At 34.0% G+C, this 20,945-nt stretch overlaps 1 protein-coding gene across 2 annotated transcripts in view; it reads left to right on the top strand.

Moving 5' to 3' along the window:
- The window catches only part of pard3ba (par-3 family cell polarity regulator beta a), a 128,658-nt gene that overhangs the window by 91,831 nt on the left and 15,882 nt on the right, over nucleotides 1-20,945 (top strand). The window contains exons 19-22 of one of the 2 annotated variants that reach the window (XM_026204787.1): nucleotides 334-517; nucleotides 16,485-16,526; nucleotides 16,822-16,911; nucleotides 17,733-17,996. In XM_026204787.1, coding sequence (XP_026060572.1) covers nucleotides 334-517; nucleotides 16,485-16,526; nucleotides 16,822-16,911; nucleotides 17,733-17,996 — 580 coding nt within the window. The remainder of the gene's footprint in view (nucleotides 1-333; nucleotides 518-16,484; nucleotides 16,527-16,821; nucleotides 16,912-17,732; nucleotides 17,997-20,945) is intronic. The other variant, XM_026204788.1, reaches the window with a different exon arrangement.

Here is a 20,945-nt window from a genome sequence, read left to right as displayed (position 1 = left end):
TTTAACACTCATTACTTTTAGTACAGATTTTGAAAATAATGCATTTCTAAAAATTTATTTTTCATCTCATTAATTTATCTAAGTAGGACTAAATTATCTTAATTGCAAAAAAAAATTATATTTGCAGTTATCACTTTTTTTTTTTTCTTTTCAAAATGTTTTTTTTTTTTTTACTTATTACTTCTGCTGAAATCCTATTTGTATTTACGGTAAAAATAGCGTAGAGAAAGAATGTCTTGATCATTTACTGAGAAACGGGAGTCTGTTTTGTGGACTGTTGTTAGATCTCATTAGGTGTTTGCTCATGTCTGGGTCTTTGTTCTTCACCAACAGATGACTCTGAGGAAGACTCCGGAAGAGACACGCCTGCCAGCAGCTCTTCTCGACAGGATCTGGATGATGAGAAGAAGGTAAAGAAAAAGAAAACCAAAAAGAAGAAAGAGAAAAAGAGCAAAAAGAAGGACGAGCCCGAAGACCCTGAGAAAAAGACAAAGAAAAAAGGATTTGGATTGTTGAGGTACGAGTCTGAAAGCCAGAAAATCACACACATCACAGTTTCAATCAAGCATAAAAAGAAATCTTTGCCATAAATGCAGTGATTTGTGCCAAATGATTTCCCATAAAATGTTGGGAAGCTATTTTGCAGCTCTTAAAGGAGCCATGTCATGGAAAAAGCACTGTCTTTTTAAATGAAGTAATTCTAATAGTCCAAAAGAAGTAAGAAAATAGTCATGTAGAACTACATTTGTGCTGATCCGTTGAGTTTTCGAGGGGGTGTTTCATTGCACTACATAAGGGCCTCCTGATGCAGCTGCACATGGAGGCCTTCCTATAATCACTACAACATGGTAATTTAGGACAAGAGAAGTGAACTAAGTATATGCTGTCTTTGTGTGATTTTATAAATATAGGCAGACACCTATAAGATGACAGACATACAGTGATATCCACGTCTTTAATTGAGATCGACAGGCTTGTGTTTGAGGGTTTTATATCTGGGCTTCATGCATAATCTCTTTTCCTCTTGGCGGACATGAAACTCTTTTCATAAGAGATGAAAGCGTACGTGTCTCTGAACTATAAAACAGAGCTTCTGTGTCTCCTCTGTGAGGACTGACCCCTGTTTTTCCAGCTTTGACTCAATTGATCAGCAGATCGCTGCATTTGCATGGAAACCTTAATTTGAATCAGTTTTTTTGTGATTTTATCTTTGCCAGCTTTGGAAAGTTTTAGCATTTTGTCACTGCTAGCTTACAAACTCGATGAGAAATTGTATCCACAAACCATTTGACTTCCATAATGACATGTTTCTGAGTGAAATAGGATGTTCAACTAGAAAAAGTGCAAGTTGTGACTTGATCTTATCCATTGGGAATCATTTGAATTGTGTAAAATGGGCAAAAAGCACAATGGATGACAGTCAAGGACATAATTTTGTTTTTAGATCAAATATTTGGTTTGTTTTTCATACTATTTTCACCATTTACCGTCTACACTACATAGCTACATCGTGAAATCGTCCTTCCGTGACTGTGAGTGGCACAACAGTTGTGTTGAAAGACACACTGAAATCACGAGTCATGTGAAAGGCTTTAACTGTTCCCCTCTCTTTAACGCTGATGAAATTCCCAGAAATTCAAACTCGTGGGCCAAATAGCAGTCAGGCGAACAGCTTGGACGTATTCATTGAGGGTTTTTGCCAGACTACTCGTATCACATCTCTGTTCTCCAATCTGCTTCCTTATTGAATTTGAAAAATGACTTAATTAGCCATTGTGTTATGGTGCAATTTAATCTAATTGTAAAGTCTTCACGGGTGCTTTTCATAATCTTGAAAAAAAGAAAAAGGCAAATTATAAACATGTGAGAGCGTGATTCATGGTTCGTTTTGCAACTTTGCATTGGAACAAACTGGTGATTTTCATTTCTTCCCTTTTAGGGGTGAAAATATTGTGTTTATCTTGTAACAGAGTGTGGTTTTGAAGACAGATGTGTTGTTTGTATGGGCCGCAGTTACAGATGGATTTGTGGGCTGCTTTCAACATGAAAACAATAGAGCGTCAGATTTCTTGGCTGCCTGCCGTGATATCTTTCGATTCACTTGTTTTTCAGTGTTTTCACAATTAGAGGCATTTTACTGCATGAGCAAGGCGTCAGTGAAACATTGATTAAAGCTTTCTGTATTATTTAAGTTTCTGTTAGGGATAAGTGTATATTAATGGAGCTTTTGGCTGGCTGTGTGTATTCTGCATTCAGTCTCAGTATATCAAACATGTAACAATCCAAACAATCAAGATACAATTTTCACCCCGCAGATGTAAAATGGACCAAAAATGTCCATTAACTTACATGTCACATACATTTGCAGAAGACTATTTTCATTAAAATAGTATTTTTATTAGTTTTATTTAAATTATAGTAATTAGGATTATACATTGTAAATATAAAATATATATGTAATGTATAAAATATATGATTGTGTGTATATAAAAGCACACAAATAAAAAATATTTATTAAGTACATATCAGGCCTACATTACATCTGTTATATTGCATAGTTATACACTACATTTTATATTTTGTATTTTATATATATCGTTTTTTATATACGTCAAGTAGTAGAGCATTGCATTAGCAGCGCAAGGTTGTGGGTTCGATTCCCAGGGAACACAGGTAAAAAAAATTTGTCTGAATGCACTAAGTCGCATGGGATAAAAGTGATTTTTTTTTTTAACTACATATTTTAGCTGAAAGTCACATAAAAACATGCGCTACTAAGAATCCTTTTAAACATGCAAATTCAACTTCGCACGATCATCAAATAAATAAAACCCTCACATGTGTTTTTTTTGACACTGAACCCACATTTTGACACCATTCTCTGGTGTGTCATACTCTCCCTCACTCCACTCTGATATAAAACCTGCACGTCTGCTGCTTTCCTATCCGTCCACCTCAATTCGTTCCAAATCTGAACCAACAAATCCAAAGCGGCATCAAGCCAATTAGCACGCCTGTACTTCCACTACCCAGAATGCATCATACAAGAGTCGTGTTGCACATCAAGATTACACACCAACCCTCATCTTGCATTCCTAAGCCAACAGCAGTTAGACACATACTAGTGTCGCTATAAACACGCTCCTAGTATTTGTTTATGAGTGAGCAGATGGCTTTGACAGTAATCTGAAATGGAGATGATTCTTTAATTTACTTAAATTTAGCATTTGGCTCTGTTTAATCCCAGGATGATTTTAAAGAAAGTCAGCACTCTCCTGCTGCGCTCTTGACACGTTGTGAACGTTGTTCCTCCTACAGTTTTGCATTATTGAAGTTGTAGCTTTTTTGCAAAAGTTATACATCACATTTAGTTTGCTTTCGATTCTTTCAAAAAACATTTGGGTTTGTGATTTTGCACAGTAATGGCAGCCGTGTCGAGTAGCGTGTGCCGTGCACGGTCTTTTACAGCTCCATAGAGAAACATTCAACCGTGGCTTCAATTACAGTGACTTAGAGTTACACGGCCTATAAAACAGCTAATACTTGCCGCCTTGTGAAAACAAGCATTAGAGACTGACAATCTAACAGAGAAATGTCTTCACGTTTCTAAAGTGCTGCAACGTTTTAGCAAATATATTAGATTTGACATTTTCAAGTTTTAGTGGTATTTGCCTTTATTTAACTCACCATCATGGGGTAAGATTCGGCCTAAAACGTTTCCAGTATTTGCTAAGGCAATAACTAAGGTGTCTTCTGAGATCTTATCTCAAATTATTGTCACTGATGTGAAAATTCTTGAAAGAAATTCGAAAAAGTCTTGAGAATTTTTGTTGTCAAGTAGTAATTGAAGCTGTTTATTTACTCTGACAGAAAGATACAAATAGGTTAATTTGATTTTAAAGTATGCAGTTTCAGCGCTACTAGTAGTGATGAGAAGTTTAAATCTTTTCAATGAACTGGTTCTTTGCCAGTTTTTTAACATAATCACACAGTGACATCATGTACTGTATACACAATTCTAATATTATAGTTCACCTAAAAATGTAAATATTTTCTTTAATTATGTATTTCCAAACCCATAAGACCTTTGTTCATATTTGGAACACAAATGAAGATATTGTTTATGAAATCCAAGAGCTTTCTGACCCTCCATAGACAGTAAAGCAACAATCACAATCAAGGCCCAGAAAGCTAGTATGGACATGGTTATTAGAAAGCTGGAAAGAGCAGCGTTTTTCTTTGATGCTGTCCCCACCGGTCTCAAAATATAGCTATATTCTGCTTGACTTGCAATTTTCAACAACTCCCCCTTGTTTCTATAAAGACGTTCAGCAAGTTACAAATAAACAATGTCTGACTTGTTTGTTTCATGTGGTTCGAGAATGTGAAAAATCTTGTACAAGATGCAACCTGAGCGGTCAGGTTGAAACTTATTTCCAGAAATAAGATTTGAATACAGTACAGTATGAATGTAGCTTTGCAAACAAATGTATTTCATGTAATATTTTGCTATTTAGGCTTAGAATATTTTGCTAACTATGATCAGATTCTAATTTAGATACGCACAAAAATGGGATTTGGACCGACAGTCTGAACGAGGCTATGAAGTGAATAAACGTGTGGCAAAAACTTGTGTTGTTACATCAAGCTCAGCATTTTCACTGAAACCTAAACATTCGATCAAATTCCTCCATCTTGCAAAAGCACTGCCACTGTTTGCTTATGTTTTACCCTGTTGTCTGTCTCTGCATATTTTGGCAATACTTCTAATTTTCCCATGTAACAGCAATGGTCTCAACATCTTAACCCCCTCTGCATGGCTCAGCTTGCTACTGTAGCCACGCCCCAAAACCCCGCTTTTTGTTGAGCTGGAATGATTGACAGTTCTGAGGACTGCTCTTAATGTTTTGATTGCACCTCAAAGGCTCAAATTTTACACTTTTGGGTACTTACTGTAGTCAATGAACAATAAACGTGGTTCAAAGAATGTATTTTGACTCGTGCTGTCAAATGATTAATTGCGATTAATTGCATCCAAAATCAAAGTTTCTGTTTACATAATATATATGTGTGTACTGTGTATATTTATGATGTATATGTAAAAGACAAACACATGCATGTGTATATACTTAAAAAATGTTTTGTTAATATATGAAATATATTTATATATATACATTATACAATATAAGAATATACTGTTAATGCATGTTCATGTAAATATTTCCAAAATATATGCTGTGTGAGTGTATGTGTATATATAGATAAATAATACATATACACAGTATATAATAAATATACACAGACACACTTATATATTATGTAAACAAAAACCTTTATTTTGGATGTGATTAATCATGATTAATCGTTTGACAGCACTCATTTTGACACAATTTTTTTTACAAACTTCACCTTTAAGAGCCGAAATACAGACAAAAGAAGTTTGTTGTAAGTAGTTAATAGTATTTAACTGTGTTTAACTGTCTTGGCACACACAATGTGTTTTCACACAAAGTGCATGGTTATGACATTTGGAGCACATATAAACACACAATGAAGTTTATAATGGATTCCATATCTGTTTGTTGACATCTTGAATTCTAGCTCATGTTTAGCATGGCACACATGCTTCAGCGGGGGGCAGGATGGACACATCACGTTTTATTTCCTGTCTGAGTGGGAACATATGAAGCTGTTAACACAATCACTCCGTGCAGCCCGCGAGAGGCTAATTACTGGAATCTGTTTCTAAAATTGAACCCCATTCCGCAGTGATTTCCTCATTTATTCATGCTGATGTGTTCTGTCAGTCAGGCGTTGTACACTAAAAACACATTCATATTAGCAGAGAAGGTGCAGAGACTTATGAATATTAATGAGATTTTGCATACTTAATCATTCGTTGCAGGCCCTCCTTTCAGTGTTTGTTTGTGAGGGTTCATTTGTAAGTTCCTCGGTGTCTTCAAACTTCAAAAGTCTCGACTTAGTGCATGTCTCTCAAACTTTTTTGAACGTAATGAAAATGCATAAGCTAAATTGTCTATGAGAGGTATTAAACCTTAGAGGTTTAGCGATACGCTTATGTGTATTTTAACTACTCAAGATGGCAGTTTAAGCCAAAACTTAGTCACTTTATATAAAGAGAACTTTTGTAAAATGATGGCAAACATTCTGCTCGTATTTAGGTTTGTAAGAAAAAGTGTGATAAAAGTACCCTAAAATTAGTCCATATTACTCATGCACAGTATTCCAAATCTTCTGAACTCATTCAATAGCTTTCCATGACAAACAGACTGTATTTTAAAATAGTTATTCACATATTTAATTTTGCCTTGAAAATCTTGTTTGACATTATATCATGACATGATATAACATAACATAACTTAATAATAATATAGACATTTAGTAACATGTTGTTTTGTCCAATTAAAATTATCATATTTTATTATATTGAGCTTTTTGTCAATTTTTGTAGGCACATTATTGTAGTTTTTATATTTAATATTTGTTTTAAAACATTTCATATTTATATTTAAATTTAAAATAGTTGTTTAAATATTTAAGATTTGAAATAAAATATTTTTAAAAAGAAGAAATAAGTGAACTGATAATACTGACGTGTTTCGTGAATAAATCGCATAAAGCACTTCTCATAGCTGCTTTCATACTGCATTACTGTTCATTTGTGTATTAGACAGACAGTGAGAGTGTCATTTTAAGCGCACACTGTTGTATTGAATCTGTCAAGGTTTAGTCTGGAAACCACAAGCAGTATCCCTTGACACTTGCTGCTCATCTTCCATCTCCAGCTCTGGTTCATTGTGAGACAGCTGTGTGATTGATGGACTTCTCTCCAGCAGGGCCGGGTTCAGGGAATGCTGCTCTGATGGTAAAGGTTAACAGCCTCTTTCCCATCAGAGACACGCCTAGCCTCAAACTCGTCAAATCACTTTAACCTTTACTTTCACGCTTTTTAATATTAGCAGTTGCTGAATAAAAAAAAATCACCTCATGGAGATTCAACAAGCTGAAATATAGAAAAACATCAACTTTTTAATGTTTTTTTTATGGCAAATTATTATAGCAAGTTTTTAAATCATGCTATGTAGAACTCTTAAGACTAATCAACTCTAAACTCTACAACTCCTCTCCTCAATTCTCAATTCACATTCATAAAATATATCTATAAAATTAATGTTAGTAAAATAATACAGGGCCAGGGTTATTATAGTAAACTGAAACTTTTTTTTTTATGGCATTTTTATTTTATTTTGTTAGGACAGTAAAGACAGGAAAGCATTGGGGGAAAAGGTGAGCGGGTCAGCAAAGGACCTTGAGATGGGAATTTAACTCGGGTCGCCGTGAGCGCTAACCACGAGGCTATTGGTATTATTTATACACACACACACACACACACATATATATATATATATACCAGGAACAACATATTTATATGTATGTATATATATATATATATATGTGTATGTATATATGTATATATATATGTATGTATATATATATGTATGTATATATGTATATATATATATATGTATGTATATATGTATATATATATGTATGTATATATGTATATATATATATATATACACACATTTATATATATACATATATACATACACACATATATATATATATATATATATATATATATATATATATGTGTGTATGTATATATGTATATATATAAATGTGTGTATATATATATATATATATATACATATATACATACATATATATATATATATGTGTATGTATATATGTATATATATATATATATATATATATATATATATAAAACACAAAAAAGACAAAAAAACGAAATTAAAAAAAAAATCTCAAAATAAAAACTAATTCAAAATGTTAATAAAAACAATAACAGTATCTTGAGGATAACTAAACACCGTTAAACACTAATAGTTTAATAGTTAGAGGTCTCTTGAAATCTCTTCATTTAATTGGTTGGTGTTTGTTTAGTGTTTTGGTTTGTCTGATATGTTAATACTTGAGAAATCACATATAATTTTGCTTCAGAAATCTTTTTTTTTTTTTTTTCATCATGTGTGGAAATGAATTTGCTCGGATGGATGTCATATGGTGAGAGGTCCATAAACATCATCTTTCTGAATATTAGATACAGAGATGTTGCTTCAGTCTAGCAGGAAGTGACAGATGTGTGCTGTCAAACCGACAGTCAGAGTGTCATTCTCACAGCCAATCACCGGCCGTTTTGATTGATGTGCGCTTTATTGAAGACGCCATCTGCAGCTTGGACACATGCCACTCAAAACGCTAACAAGAACTTACAGTTTGGTCAGCTGTGTAAAACATAACGCATATACGACTTTAAAAAGTCAGAATGACAAGACTTGTGTCAGAAAATGTGCTTATCACCTCACTGACACTGGTGAAAAATGTTTGACAACTTTTAACTGTTTTGATAAATCTGCATTAGAAGTGCAATGTGTGGACATATTGGTTTTCTGTAGGGGTTTGCCATTTTTTGAGTCTCCTTTATGATAAGAAATAGAATGTAATGCATGCAGTCAGAGAAAAATGTTGGTTTATAGATTGGAGCAAACTGCCTTTTTCTTTGAACAGTTTCTTTTACAGTTGCTCCATGTGATGTAAATAACACTAAACAAACATCTACTCCATTTGCTATCAGAGGAAAACATAATTTAGTGTAACATTTAACTTTACTGTCAGTGTGAAATGTTTGTAGTGATGAACAGCTAATAAGGGACATTTCAGTGATGAACGTTACAACTGTAATATGCCTTTTTTACTGTGTGCTTACCGGAGTACATTTGTGTTACCGGTTTACCGGTTTACACAGATTATCAGGATTTGAACAACTCACGAAAAATAAATACTGTCCAGCGTGAAGCAGTTTTCAGTAACTGTCTCACGTGCGCACAGCACACAGAGTAGTTTCGTTTTGAGTCAAAACAGAGTTGAAAAGCTGGGAAGTTTGAAAAGAGTGCTATGGGAATTATACAAATGAAAATATGAATGAATGAATTAAATAAATGTACTTCTGAAGGTTCTGTCTGGCGATTCAAAACGATTCAATGGCATTTTGTTTTCATCTTTGATCCATGTAATGGGCGACCTGAAGGAAGGAAGTGTCCACGGAGTTTACGGAAAACCGCTCTAATTCAGCTTTTCCATAAGCGCCACCTGCTGCCAAAGAGTGGATTTACAGAGACTTATATTTACATTCAGTCTGAGTGCAGTTTCTGTCTGGCCAAAAATGGACCGAATATGCATGCCCTGCTGTAAATTTTGACCGGTTGATGAAAAACAAGCTTATGTGGATTCTACACATTTAAACAATTCAAATAAGTTATCTAGAATTATTTATGTAGCAGATAAAATACATATAATAATTTATTAATCATTTATAATTTGGACTTATATCTTTTTTTTTATTTAAAGACTGAAATGTGAGGTTTACCTTTTTATGAAACGTTTTAAAGCTTTTACATTAGATATTTCAACATGATCTTAAACTGTTGTCAGTCAAGTTGTCATTTAAAATCCAGACATCATTCGTAATGTTATTGTTTTAGTGATTATGCAAACAAAAAGTCATTTTATTTGTCCTTTGTTGATTTTGTTGAAGTTATTTGTGTCGGTAATTTTTGAACATCTCCAGCACATTTTAGCAAAACTGTGATAATATTGGTAATAGTGTTGTCATGGTACCAAATTTTCAGTATTCGGTACCGATACCAGTGAAAATCCACAGTTCTCGGTACCAATTTCGGTACCAAAGCAAAACACAAAAATATGCTAATTAAAAAATAACTTTTTAGCACTAAAAATAAAACCAATGCCATTCTTTATACTTATTTACAATTGTGTTTAAAAAATTTCTACAAGTTATATAATTATGAAAAACAGTAAAAAAGTTTCACCCAAATTTAATTTGTCTTTTAATTTATGAAATTTAAACACATTTTATTTTTGGTAAATAAAGGGGATTAGCTATTAAAATTAAAACATGGAAGAAATATTGTGATTTATTTCTTTAAAAAATAAAGTTTATAATTTTTTTTTTCAACTGTAGTAACAGTATCACATACATTTTACTAAGTAATAGTAATATTTCTAGCACAATGCCTTTATGTAAAATTAACTTTTAGGCCTAATGAATGCATATTTGTCATTTTAACTGAACTTAAGACTGGTGGTGATGCTTAAGATATTTTTGGTCATTGAGGGTTTCTGTAAAAAAAAATAGTAATAGATCATATTAATTATTATTAAAAGATACTACTACTACTAATTCTACTATCATACTAATGTACATACAATGCACTATGAATTGATGAGCTGCTGGGTTCATGAATATTAATCACATTGTCTGCGTTCGGTCAAACTGATTTGCTGAAATCAAAACAGGAACGGTACTAGATCAGCGCCAGCCAATGAAATTGGCATTTGTGCATTAGCTCCGCCCACTACCGGAGAAACCGGTATGTCTTCTGCTTGTTCGAAAATGAATATGAATAATTCTAAATGAACTCCATTATTTTGACAGGAGAAGACAACAAACAATAGTTTACATATAGCGTGTCGATTCAGCGTGATAAGACTCTCGCTCTCTCTCTCTTTGCATGTGTGAGAAACCACGCTATCAGTAAAGAGTTTCACACAGAGTTTACAGAGCATCAAATACAGGTGCGCTGTGCGTCCATTGAGATGAACTGAAAAGTTCAGATCACTTGATGGAGAGAGAACTCTGAAGCTCAGATGCTGAAATTAATGCAAGCTTCATGCGCTTCAGTCTATGTAGTAAACAAACCCGCACGTCTCTACCATTCATTAATTCTCACAGAGACGCGCAGAACACGGATTCATATTTCAAACAACTTTTGCGGCTTAACATTTACAGATACTGGTTCATATAGAGATTTGATTTGATTAATTTATGCTAACTTTGACAAATTCCATGACTGTCCATATTAAAAGGTAAGTTTCATTTTTATGACTGGATTTTGAGATTCTGTCCTCGTTTTCTGCTTTGCTGATATCATAGCGCTGAACCGGGTTTGAACGGGACCTCGGTACTACCGCTACTTAAAGAAACCTGGTACCGTCACATTTACATTTTTTTAGTACCGACTTGGTACCGAAGTACCGGGTCTTTTGACAACACTAATTGGTAACTATAATCTTGATAAGAAATCTTCATACCGTTACATCCCTAATTGACTGGATGTTGTGAGCACTTATAATTAGATTCTGTCTAATTTTGTTTCAATAGTCAATGTTTTGTGCTTCTATTTTGGAATTTGTTATGCTATTTTGGATTTTTTATTTTATTTACATTTATGCATTTAGCAGATGCTTTTATCCAAAGCGATTTTTTATCTAACGTGTTCCCTGGGAATTGAACCCACAACCCTTTGTGCTGCTAACGCAATGCTCTACCACTGAGCCACAGGGACAGTTGTTTTTCTTTTCAGTTTATCTACTAGCTCTGTTTATTTTGAATTCTCTTGCTGCTAATGATGCAAGAGTATTTGAAATATAGCCTTTGCTTAATCATTTCAGTTTTTCACTGGATTGGAATTTGCATGATAATCCCCTTATACTGCGTTTTTGAGGCTAATTACAGTTACTGTATTTAATCCGTCAAACCTCTCTTTCTCACCATGTAACTCATTTATTGTTTTTCCTTCATTTCTCCTTGTTCAAATATCTTGTACCCTCATTTGTGCTCTGTTTACCCTTGTTAATCGCCTAAAAGTCATTTAATGAAGCATAGTGGAAAATGCCTTTTCTCTTATTGGTATGTACACAAAGTAATATCGCATTTTTGTTTGGAACTTACTTTTCTACCAACTAAAACAGAAGTTTTAAAGCTTTTGTTAATAGCCAGTTGATATATACTGCACCTACATATACAGTAATAATATAATATAATATAATGTAATATAATATAATATAATACAGACACACATACACGCAAGGGCTGAATAATTTAAGACATTGTTACAAAACAATTAATATTACAAATGAATGCTGTTTTAACTTTCTATTCATTAAGGTTGTAAAGTTGTAAAAACATTTCACTTTATTACTGTTTTACTGTATTTTTGATCAAATAACTGCATCCATGATGAACATGAGACTTCTTTCAGCAACATTTAAAAAACTTAACTTCAAACTTTTGAACAGTTGTGTACAGTAAATGTATGTGGAAAGATTTAATGTAAAAAAAAAAAAAAAAAACATTTGTAAGGCATAAAAACATTTATAATAACAGGAACCAGAGATGGAGAATCTTAAAAGAGAGGCAAATCCAGTCCTGACAGTTTTACCTAATTAGAAAGATCCTTAAAAGCTAGGCTGGGGAGAAGCCGGCATTAATATATGCAAACATAATGATCAGCTTAGCAGTACGTCCCCAGTTCCCATGGATCAGCCCGTCTGTCTGTGTGAAAATTGAGGTTTTGTCTGCTAAAATATGAGCCTCCGGTTTAGACTGATAAATTGCAACACTCAGTAAACTCGAGTCAATCGATGAACCAAGAGCTGGCAGCATAGCCTTTTTACGAAGCCTTTTTCAGTATTGTCGGTTGCATCATGGCATAATTGGGTTTTAGATTTGTAATTACAGTGCATGCACACAATTCTCATCAACATTTGTGTCGTTTTTCTCATTTCACACCATCTTCGCCTTTAACGTTAGCCTGTAATTTTCACTGCAAATTTTAAGTCTCCCAAGAGCTACATAGATCGTCTTAATCTCAGGTTAACAACCAAAGTAATGCTAATTCACTTTGCAAACTCAATTTAGACCGTATTAAACCGTTAGTATGCTACCTTGGGCTACATACAGTACCTCAACCTTATGCTGACAACTCTTGGAAGTGTAATCAGCTTCCAAGGGCATGCTTCGCATTTGCTACGACAATCGAATCCACCTGAATGCTTCAGGCCTCAGGTAGATTGAGCCATCAGCTAGGTTTTCAAGACACATGGGCTGAATTACAAACTAGTGTTGGAAAACCTAGTGCTTAGCTAGTCCTTTGTCTCGCTTAACCAGATTTTTGACTGTCCACTTGAAGGCTGGTCCTGTTTGCAGCTTATTATGGTCAAGAACCGAAAGATATGAAATGTTTAATAGCCACCATCATGTCCATATCAAAGATGGCAGAAAGCAGCTCTATGGTCTATAACAATTAATATTTTTAAGATACTTTTGTTTCATTGATTTATATTTTATTTTATTTGAACATTTTGATAGTTCACCTTCAGTTGCTGGTCCCTGTTGACTTCCATAGTATGGAGAGAAAAAAAAAAAAAAAAAAACTGCAACTAAATGTGACCTATCCCTTTAAGGTATTATTTTAGATACCATATATAAATAATCCTGTAGTTTGTGTAAAAATGTTGCAAAGGTATTCAAGTGCTTATCCACTGGAATGACAATTTTTTTTATGCAATTATTTTGCTTCTGTATTTTGTTTTATATGGAAACTCATTTGTTCACATTGAAAACAAAAGCATGTTTTGGCAAATCTTAATTATGAATAAAAAGTTAAAAAAGATAAAAAGTCTAAATATTCAAATGTAGAAATTGAGAGAGAAAGAGGTCAAAATAGTTTTTGTGAATTATGAGTATCAATTTTAACTTTATTTTTATAATTTTAATTTATCTCATAATTATGACATGTTATTTCATAATTTTTACTAGTTATAATTATGACTTTCATAAGTGCCAATGTCAGGGTTTTTTTCCCCTCGTAATTATGACTTCTGAATTATATAGAAATTGAGAGATAAAGAGGTCAAAATTGTGAGATTAAAGAGACAGAATAGTTTTTGTGAATTATTAGTATAAATTTTAACTTATAGTTTTATAATTTATAATTGTATTTCACATTTATCATTCATATTTTTTATTTTTCATCATTTTGGCTTGTTATAATTTTGAATTTTTACTTTATAGTTGACTTGTCAATTTCAGCAATTTGTATGTCATAATTCTGAACTTGGTATGATGATTTTAATTCTAATCTATTTATTATGATTTAGTAGGTACAAATTTAGATTTTCTATCTCATAGCTGTCATGGTATTTCATAATTTTGACTTGTTGACTATTTCATAAATGGCTTATGCCAGTGTCAAGGTTTTATCTGATAATTATGACATGTATGTTTTGTAATTTTGACTTGTCATCATTATTACTTTATTTTTTTTATTTTTTGGGAAATGGCCTTCCATAGCTTGAGACTCGAGTGCCTTATACTTCAAGTCAGACCATACTAGGTGCACTTGAAAGTGGCATTGCTAGCCTGTACTTCCTCTGATGGAAATCGCCACTACAGTAAGCATTACAATATTGCTGTATTTTAACTTGGTATTATCTACTGCTATTATAAAAATAAGAAAATAAACAAAATGTTTCAGGAAGAATTTTGAATTCCTTATTATGCTTTTACAATAATACCTGTGGATACTGTAGTTAGCATGGTCATTTTTAGAAGGATCAGGTCACTCGGTACTGTATTGTGATGTTAAGTGGTCAATAATCAAGTAGAGTTGTGTGAGCTCTGTGTTGTGTGTTGACCGGAGCTGCGCTCACACGGATCGAGCAGGACTGCAGCACATTGATATTCAGGCCACGACTCCCTCCGGTTTTAATGAGATTGCTTAAGGGCAAGGCAGATCTAGCATGCCAGCTGCCGGTATTAGATCGCTCCAGCCTAATGAGATAAATACAGTCATTAGTGTGTGTGTGGGGCTGGGAAATGGAGTACTATTGAGGCATAACGCACAGGAGACACAGCGAGAGGATGCTGGATCCAGCCGGACCCTTGAATCGCTTGTGGGGAAGTGTTTGGATCATGTAGTCACGGCTTATCTTGAGCAAACATGCAAGTACATTATGTCAGTAAACTGAACCCTCGGGCGATATCTGTGTCAAATTAAAAAGAAATTTAGGAATCTTGGGAGCTGAGGTTTGTGATTATTCTAGACTGGAGTGTGTGTTTGTGGAAATCTAATAGAATTCTCCATTGTTAATAGACTTGCGCTGTCAACATTGTTATTTAGATGAATGTTTATTGGGTGAATCTCATGAAAAATGTTAAGAAGTGTTCATGTCATTTTTCACATGAAAACAAAAGCATATGTTCATAATGAAAATAAGTCTATTTTAGGACCATTAAGAATTTTTGCATTGCAACATGACAATTAAGCACATTTTACTCCTTCCCGAATTATTGTAATAACCTTAAAAATATCATTTTAAAATCTAATAAAAAAAGTTTCTCATTACTTTAATGCAAAATAATATTGACATTTATAATATTGACCCAGCCAGTTTTACTCACTGAAATATTTATCATAAAATTATTACTCCATAATTGTATTAGTCTTACACGCATGCCATACAGATAATGTAGACTCGTGCATTAATCTGAGTGATGACGGCTATTGTGGGAGTGGCTTGATGGAGCGCAGGAAATGCAGATAACATGATCTTTGACCCTTAAGAAACTTTCATTAATGCTGTCACGTAACCAATCTGTCCAAATATAAAATTAAGTGAATAGCTAACAACTACATTGAAATAAAAATGTAAAGACTGTATAAATATTAAAAATTGCGGATCTAAATAATTGGGAATCTTGTTAAAAAAAATTAAATATATATAAACAGTGCATATTTCTTTTATCTGTTATAACATGTACTTTTGTTCGCTTGCCAGTTTCCTTCTAAAAGTCCAGAAATTTGTCAAGTTTTTCGTCAGGTGTCTTTTTTAATATGATAATATGATATCATTACGTTGGCGTCTTGCTGCCAGCCAATCGCTGCACTGCTGATCATGGTTTTGAGTATCGATACGTACCCCCTTTTAAACCAACCTATGAACGCGCAATTATCTCAGATAACTCAATCCATCCATACTAAACTGAATTAGGCAGGTACTGATTAGCGCAATGATATCATCTTGGACGTGACATTTGATCTCGGATGTAATAAGCGACGTACGAAAAACTGGACCCAGGACTTTTTTTTTGTGTGTTGTGTTATGTTTTGTTTTGCTTCAAGGGGGAAAATGTGCTTCAATATCCTGAAATGAATAACACAATACAAAAAAATTAAATAAAAATAAATAAATAAAAGTAATGTTCTTAGAATAAAATTGTGTTGTTGTTTTTTAAGAAATTAGATTTCTCTTTGTGAGATTCACTCATCACATCCAACAGTGAATGCTTGGTAATTCACAGAGTTATCTTTTTGGGTTGTGTATCAGTTGATTGTTTGGATTTCATATTGATCACCCATGTAGTGTACCAGAAGCTGCTTCTTTTTACATCTGACACTGATGTTTCATTACGGCCTCACTGTCCAGAGATCACGTGATCATCTCACCCCCGTCTCTCATTATTAGCTTTATTCTTGATATAACCTTTTCTTCTTCTGTCTTTATCTGCCTGTCAGCATGGAGACGCCGCCTGACCTCAGATCAGTGCAGAAGAATATGTGAGTTTCTGAAGGTTTGGCGTGGAGATGGGCTAGTAAAATCACTGCAGGGCATTGTATACTGATACTGCTTGGTTTTGCAGGCGTGTGTGTGTGTGTGTGTGTGTTTGCAGGCTGGTACATGGGGAACCAATCATTGGAGTTTCTACAGCAAATTCTGCTTTGGTACTTGGAAGTGCAGGGAGACTGTTGAGTCACCAATTATAAAAACATAACACATCTTCCCCTTTCCTCTCTGTCCATGCTCTTTCTTTTTTTTTTCTTCTACTCTTGCTATCTTCAAACTCTCATCCAGGTTTGGGAGAAAAAACAAACCCAAGGCTAAAGAACTGGGCGCTTTGAGTGAAGAAGAGGTGGACAAGAGCGAACCTGAGATTCTGTCCAAGTATGTTTACCAGTCATGTGATGTGTATTATTCAATCCACAAAGTTCAATTCCAAAATAGAAAAATATGCAAATTTACCAATCTGAATCTGTGGTAATGATCGAATGAGTTCTGAATTCTTGATAACTACCCCATTGGTTTAATTGGTTGTTGTCTTATAAACACATTAAAACTCAATCTTAATGTCTTTATATTATTTGTTTTTGGGTGGTTAACCCTTCCACAAAAAAAGTGAGACAAGTTCTGTCATTATTGACTTGGAATTTTTTTCTATATCTAAGAAAGAATGTTGACTTGTCATAATTTGGACTTTTGATTCCATAATTGAATCTCAGACTCTAGTCAGTATTTCTGTATATAAGATATTTCTGGCCTATTTTGTTTATATGATGTTAGAGTATATCTTATATTAGAGCTGTATTTCCAACCCACACCAACAGTACACATTTTGAATGTCTCCCTCATCTGATGCATTCATTTTAGGTCTTGGAGTCTTAACTAACAAGCTGATGAGTTAAATCAGGTGTAATTGATTAGGAAGAGTTGGAAAATGTGAAAAATGTTGCTCTAGGAACAAGTTAAGGAAATTTAGAGTACATTCACTGTAAATTCATTGATTTCAATGAGAATGATGTATTGCAAGCATGTAATGAAAAATAGTAAGGGTTTGCAAAAAACTAAATTTTGTCAATAATGATGCAGCTATTTCTGCCCTAAAAAATGCATCTAACTGATCTAACACATCTCTGTTCAACAAACGCTCCAAGCTCATGTGCTTAATCATCCAAGATATCCTGAAGAACATGTTTTTAATTCCACAGAAGTGAAAGGAGCAGCCCTGCTCCTGACCGCGCCATCTTCCCTGACGTCGAAGACGATGACATGGATCCCAACTATGCTCGGATCAGCAATTTCAGAGAACCTCCCGCCTCCGGTCAGCCCCCCTATCCACCAGGAACTCCCACCCATAACTACTCTCAGCCTACAGTCCCCGCCCCCAACAGAGAGCTGCCCAATGAGGATGTGCTAGAGGGGCTTTATGCTAAAGTTAACAAGCAAAGAACCGCCCCTCCAAAGCCTGACAGGTGAGAACCAGTCCATCCTTTTGTATGGATACCTTGCATGAAACGCCAAATTTTGTCAAATTTAGTTTTGCTATGTATTGCATTGCTTTTTTTTTTTTTTTTTTTGCTTTGCTTTGTGTTATGGTTTGTTTTGCTTTGCTTTGTGTTTGACCAGTACTGATTATATTTACAATGACCAGTAGCAGAACCATTTTTTTAAATTATTGTTTTATCTCTGCTGTTTGACGTTTTCGTTTAATTGTATGATAATAAGACTTACTGTTTTTACAACAGTAAACACGCATAAGCAACAGTAAAACAACAACAATATTAATATATTAAAATGATTGTTATTATTATTATTATTATTATTATTATTATTATTATTATTATTATTATATTTGTAATGAATATTATGTAAAATATTATTATTCAATATTCATAATACATATTGTGTTCTACTGTTGTAGTATAATACTACTGTACAATGTTTTTATTTAATTTAGTTTTTTATTAATATCACTATTATTGGTCCAACCGATTATATAATAATAATAATAATAATAATAATAATAATAATAATAATAATAATAATAATAATAATAATAATGCATTTCTTAACTCACAAACTCCTCGTGGCTGTCACACTGTAAAAGTAAATAAATTAAAGTTATAATACTTGTTGAAGCTGATATCAAAGGCAGAAAACATTTTGCTTTGGCACTCTACATGCAACATACCAGAAATCCAGGCACGTCGGTAACGAACGCTTTGGCCTTTTAGTGGAATCAAGCTGAAATATTGACAGACAGGTCTGTGAAGTCATTTGTGATTTACTGTGTAGCTGTACAGTCTGTATATACAGAGGGATTGTACGTCTCACTGGTGAGTTTTTAGTCCGAGTTGAGTGGTCCCAACGACCGAGACCATTGATTTGTTGTCTGGCGGTAATTATGCGTGAGTGTTGCAGTGTCCGTGGGGACCGTGTTCATTCTTGCTCTCGTCCTACCATCGATTCACACAAGATTATCTTCCGTGCGCTGTGCTGTCCACCGTAGCTCAGAAGAGCCGTAATCCCATCACACACACAGACTCAATCTGAGAAATACACTCGGAACCTTTTCCGTTTCCTTCCGTTCCTTACAAAAATACAGCAAAGTTTTAGGCAAAATACTATAACTAGTAACTATAGTAGTACTACTGTAAAAATACTGAGAAATGATTCAGACCATGCAAGAGAGTTCCTTTTTTTTGATGAAACTGGAGATTAAAGCCTACTAGATCACATACGTATTATGGTATGACCTGCTGGAACTTTGGTTTTTAGGCAGAAATTTATATGATTGCCCTGAAAACATTTTGTAAGGGCTTTTCTCCTACACATCATAACATAAAAGAAACATACATTTTCATAATGTTTGGGGAATTCTGCTGTAACTTTCTTCCGTTTCGGGTATATGCTGAAGAGCTGGGCTGAGTTTGGAGTCTGTAGAGTTAAAGCTCTGGGAGGAGTAGCAGTTGCAAAATTTTGGGTCAGAAGAAGAAGAAGAAGAACTAGATAAAAAAGTTTGTCAAGACAAACTTTAAGTTGGCTTGAGAAAGCCTGACCAGAAAGTTTGAAAAGTTTAGAAAGTTTGAAAAGTTTAAAAATGTGAAAAGTTAAAAAAAGACAGTGATTAACATTGCTAGCATTACAAGCAAGTGACTACCATGTCACTGGCATGATTAGCAAAGTTGCTAGCATGTTGTTAGCATGATTAGCAAATGACTAGCATGCATTTAGCATGATTAGCAAGGTATCTAGCATGTCGCTAGCATAATTAGCAAGTGACTAGCCATGTCGCTAGCATGTCTCTAGCATGTTTCTAGCATGATTCGCATGCGACTAACATGTTGCTAGCATGATTAGCATTTTGCTAGCATGATTAGCATGTTGCTAGCATGATTAGCATGTTGCTAGCATGATTAGCATGTTGCTAGCATGATTAGCATGTGACTAACATGTCGCAAGCAAAATTAGCAAGTGACTAGCCATGTCGCTAGCATGATTAGCAAGTTACTAGCATGTCGCTAGCATGTTGTTAGCATGACTAGCATGCGGCTAGAATGTTGCTACCATGATTTTAGCATGATTAGCATGTTGCTAGCATGTTTCTAGCATGATTAGCATGCAAATAGCATGTTTGCTCGCATTGTTGCTAGCATGTTTCTAGCATGAGTAGCATTTTGCTAGCATGTAGATAGATAGATAGATAGATAGATAGATAGATAGATAGATAGATAGATAGATAGATAGATAGATAGATAGATAGATAGATTAGATGAGTTTGAATGAGTTTAAATTGATTAGCATCGAAGCTTGATTGAGTCTAATTGGATTTGGAACTTGGGTCATCTGAACATCCTGTCAATGAAAGTCTATGGGATTTTTATGATTTTTAATCTTTATTTTTATGAAAATCATAAGTCCAATCAGTTAGAAAAGATATAGGACACCGTTTTTTTCTTCTTCTCTTTTTTTTTTTTAACTGTAAGCTGAAAGATTTTTGTGATGTTCAATTTTGAACAAATTACGTTTATGAGCCATAGATAATATGGTAAACCAACCACCACAAAACCATAGTTCCTACAAATATTGTTACTACTGGTAATCATAGAATATTACAGGATGTCAATCAAACAATTTTTCTTTTATTAGTTACACAGCTTAACAATACAAATATTTTTTATTTTAATTCAATGCAAGTTTATTTGTATAGCGTTTTTCACGATACAAATCGTTGCGAAGCAGCTTTACAGTAAACTGTAAGTTTCTGCATTAATAATACATTAGAAAACATGGGTCGAGTGTGTGTGCGCACTAGTCTTGATTTTCATGTCAGAGAGCAAATAAGAGAGAAAGATAGCGGGAAAGAGACGGTCAATTAAGCACAAAGTAACAGCCAGACAGATACGCGAAGCCCCCCTCCT

The sequence above is a fragment of the Carassius auratus genome, chromosome 26 (genome assembly GCF_003368295.1).
Source record: "Carassius auratus strain Wakin chromosome 26, ASM336829v1, whole genome shotgun sequence".
NCBI classification, from domain to species: Eukaryota; Metazoa; Chordata; class Actinopteri; order Cypriniformes; family Cyprinidae; genus Carassius; species Carassius auratus.
The sequence above is the reverse complement of the archived record's forward strand: the minus strand, read 5'-3'. Positions and strand labels throughout refer to the sequence as shown.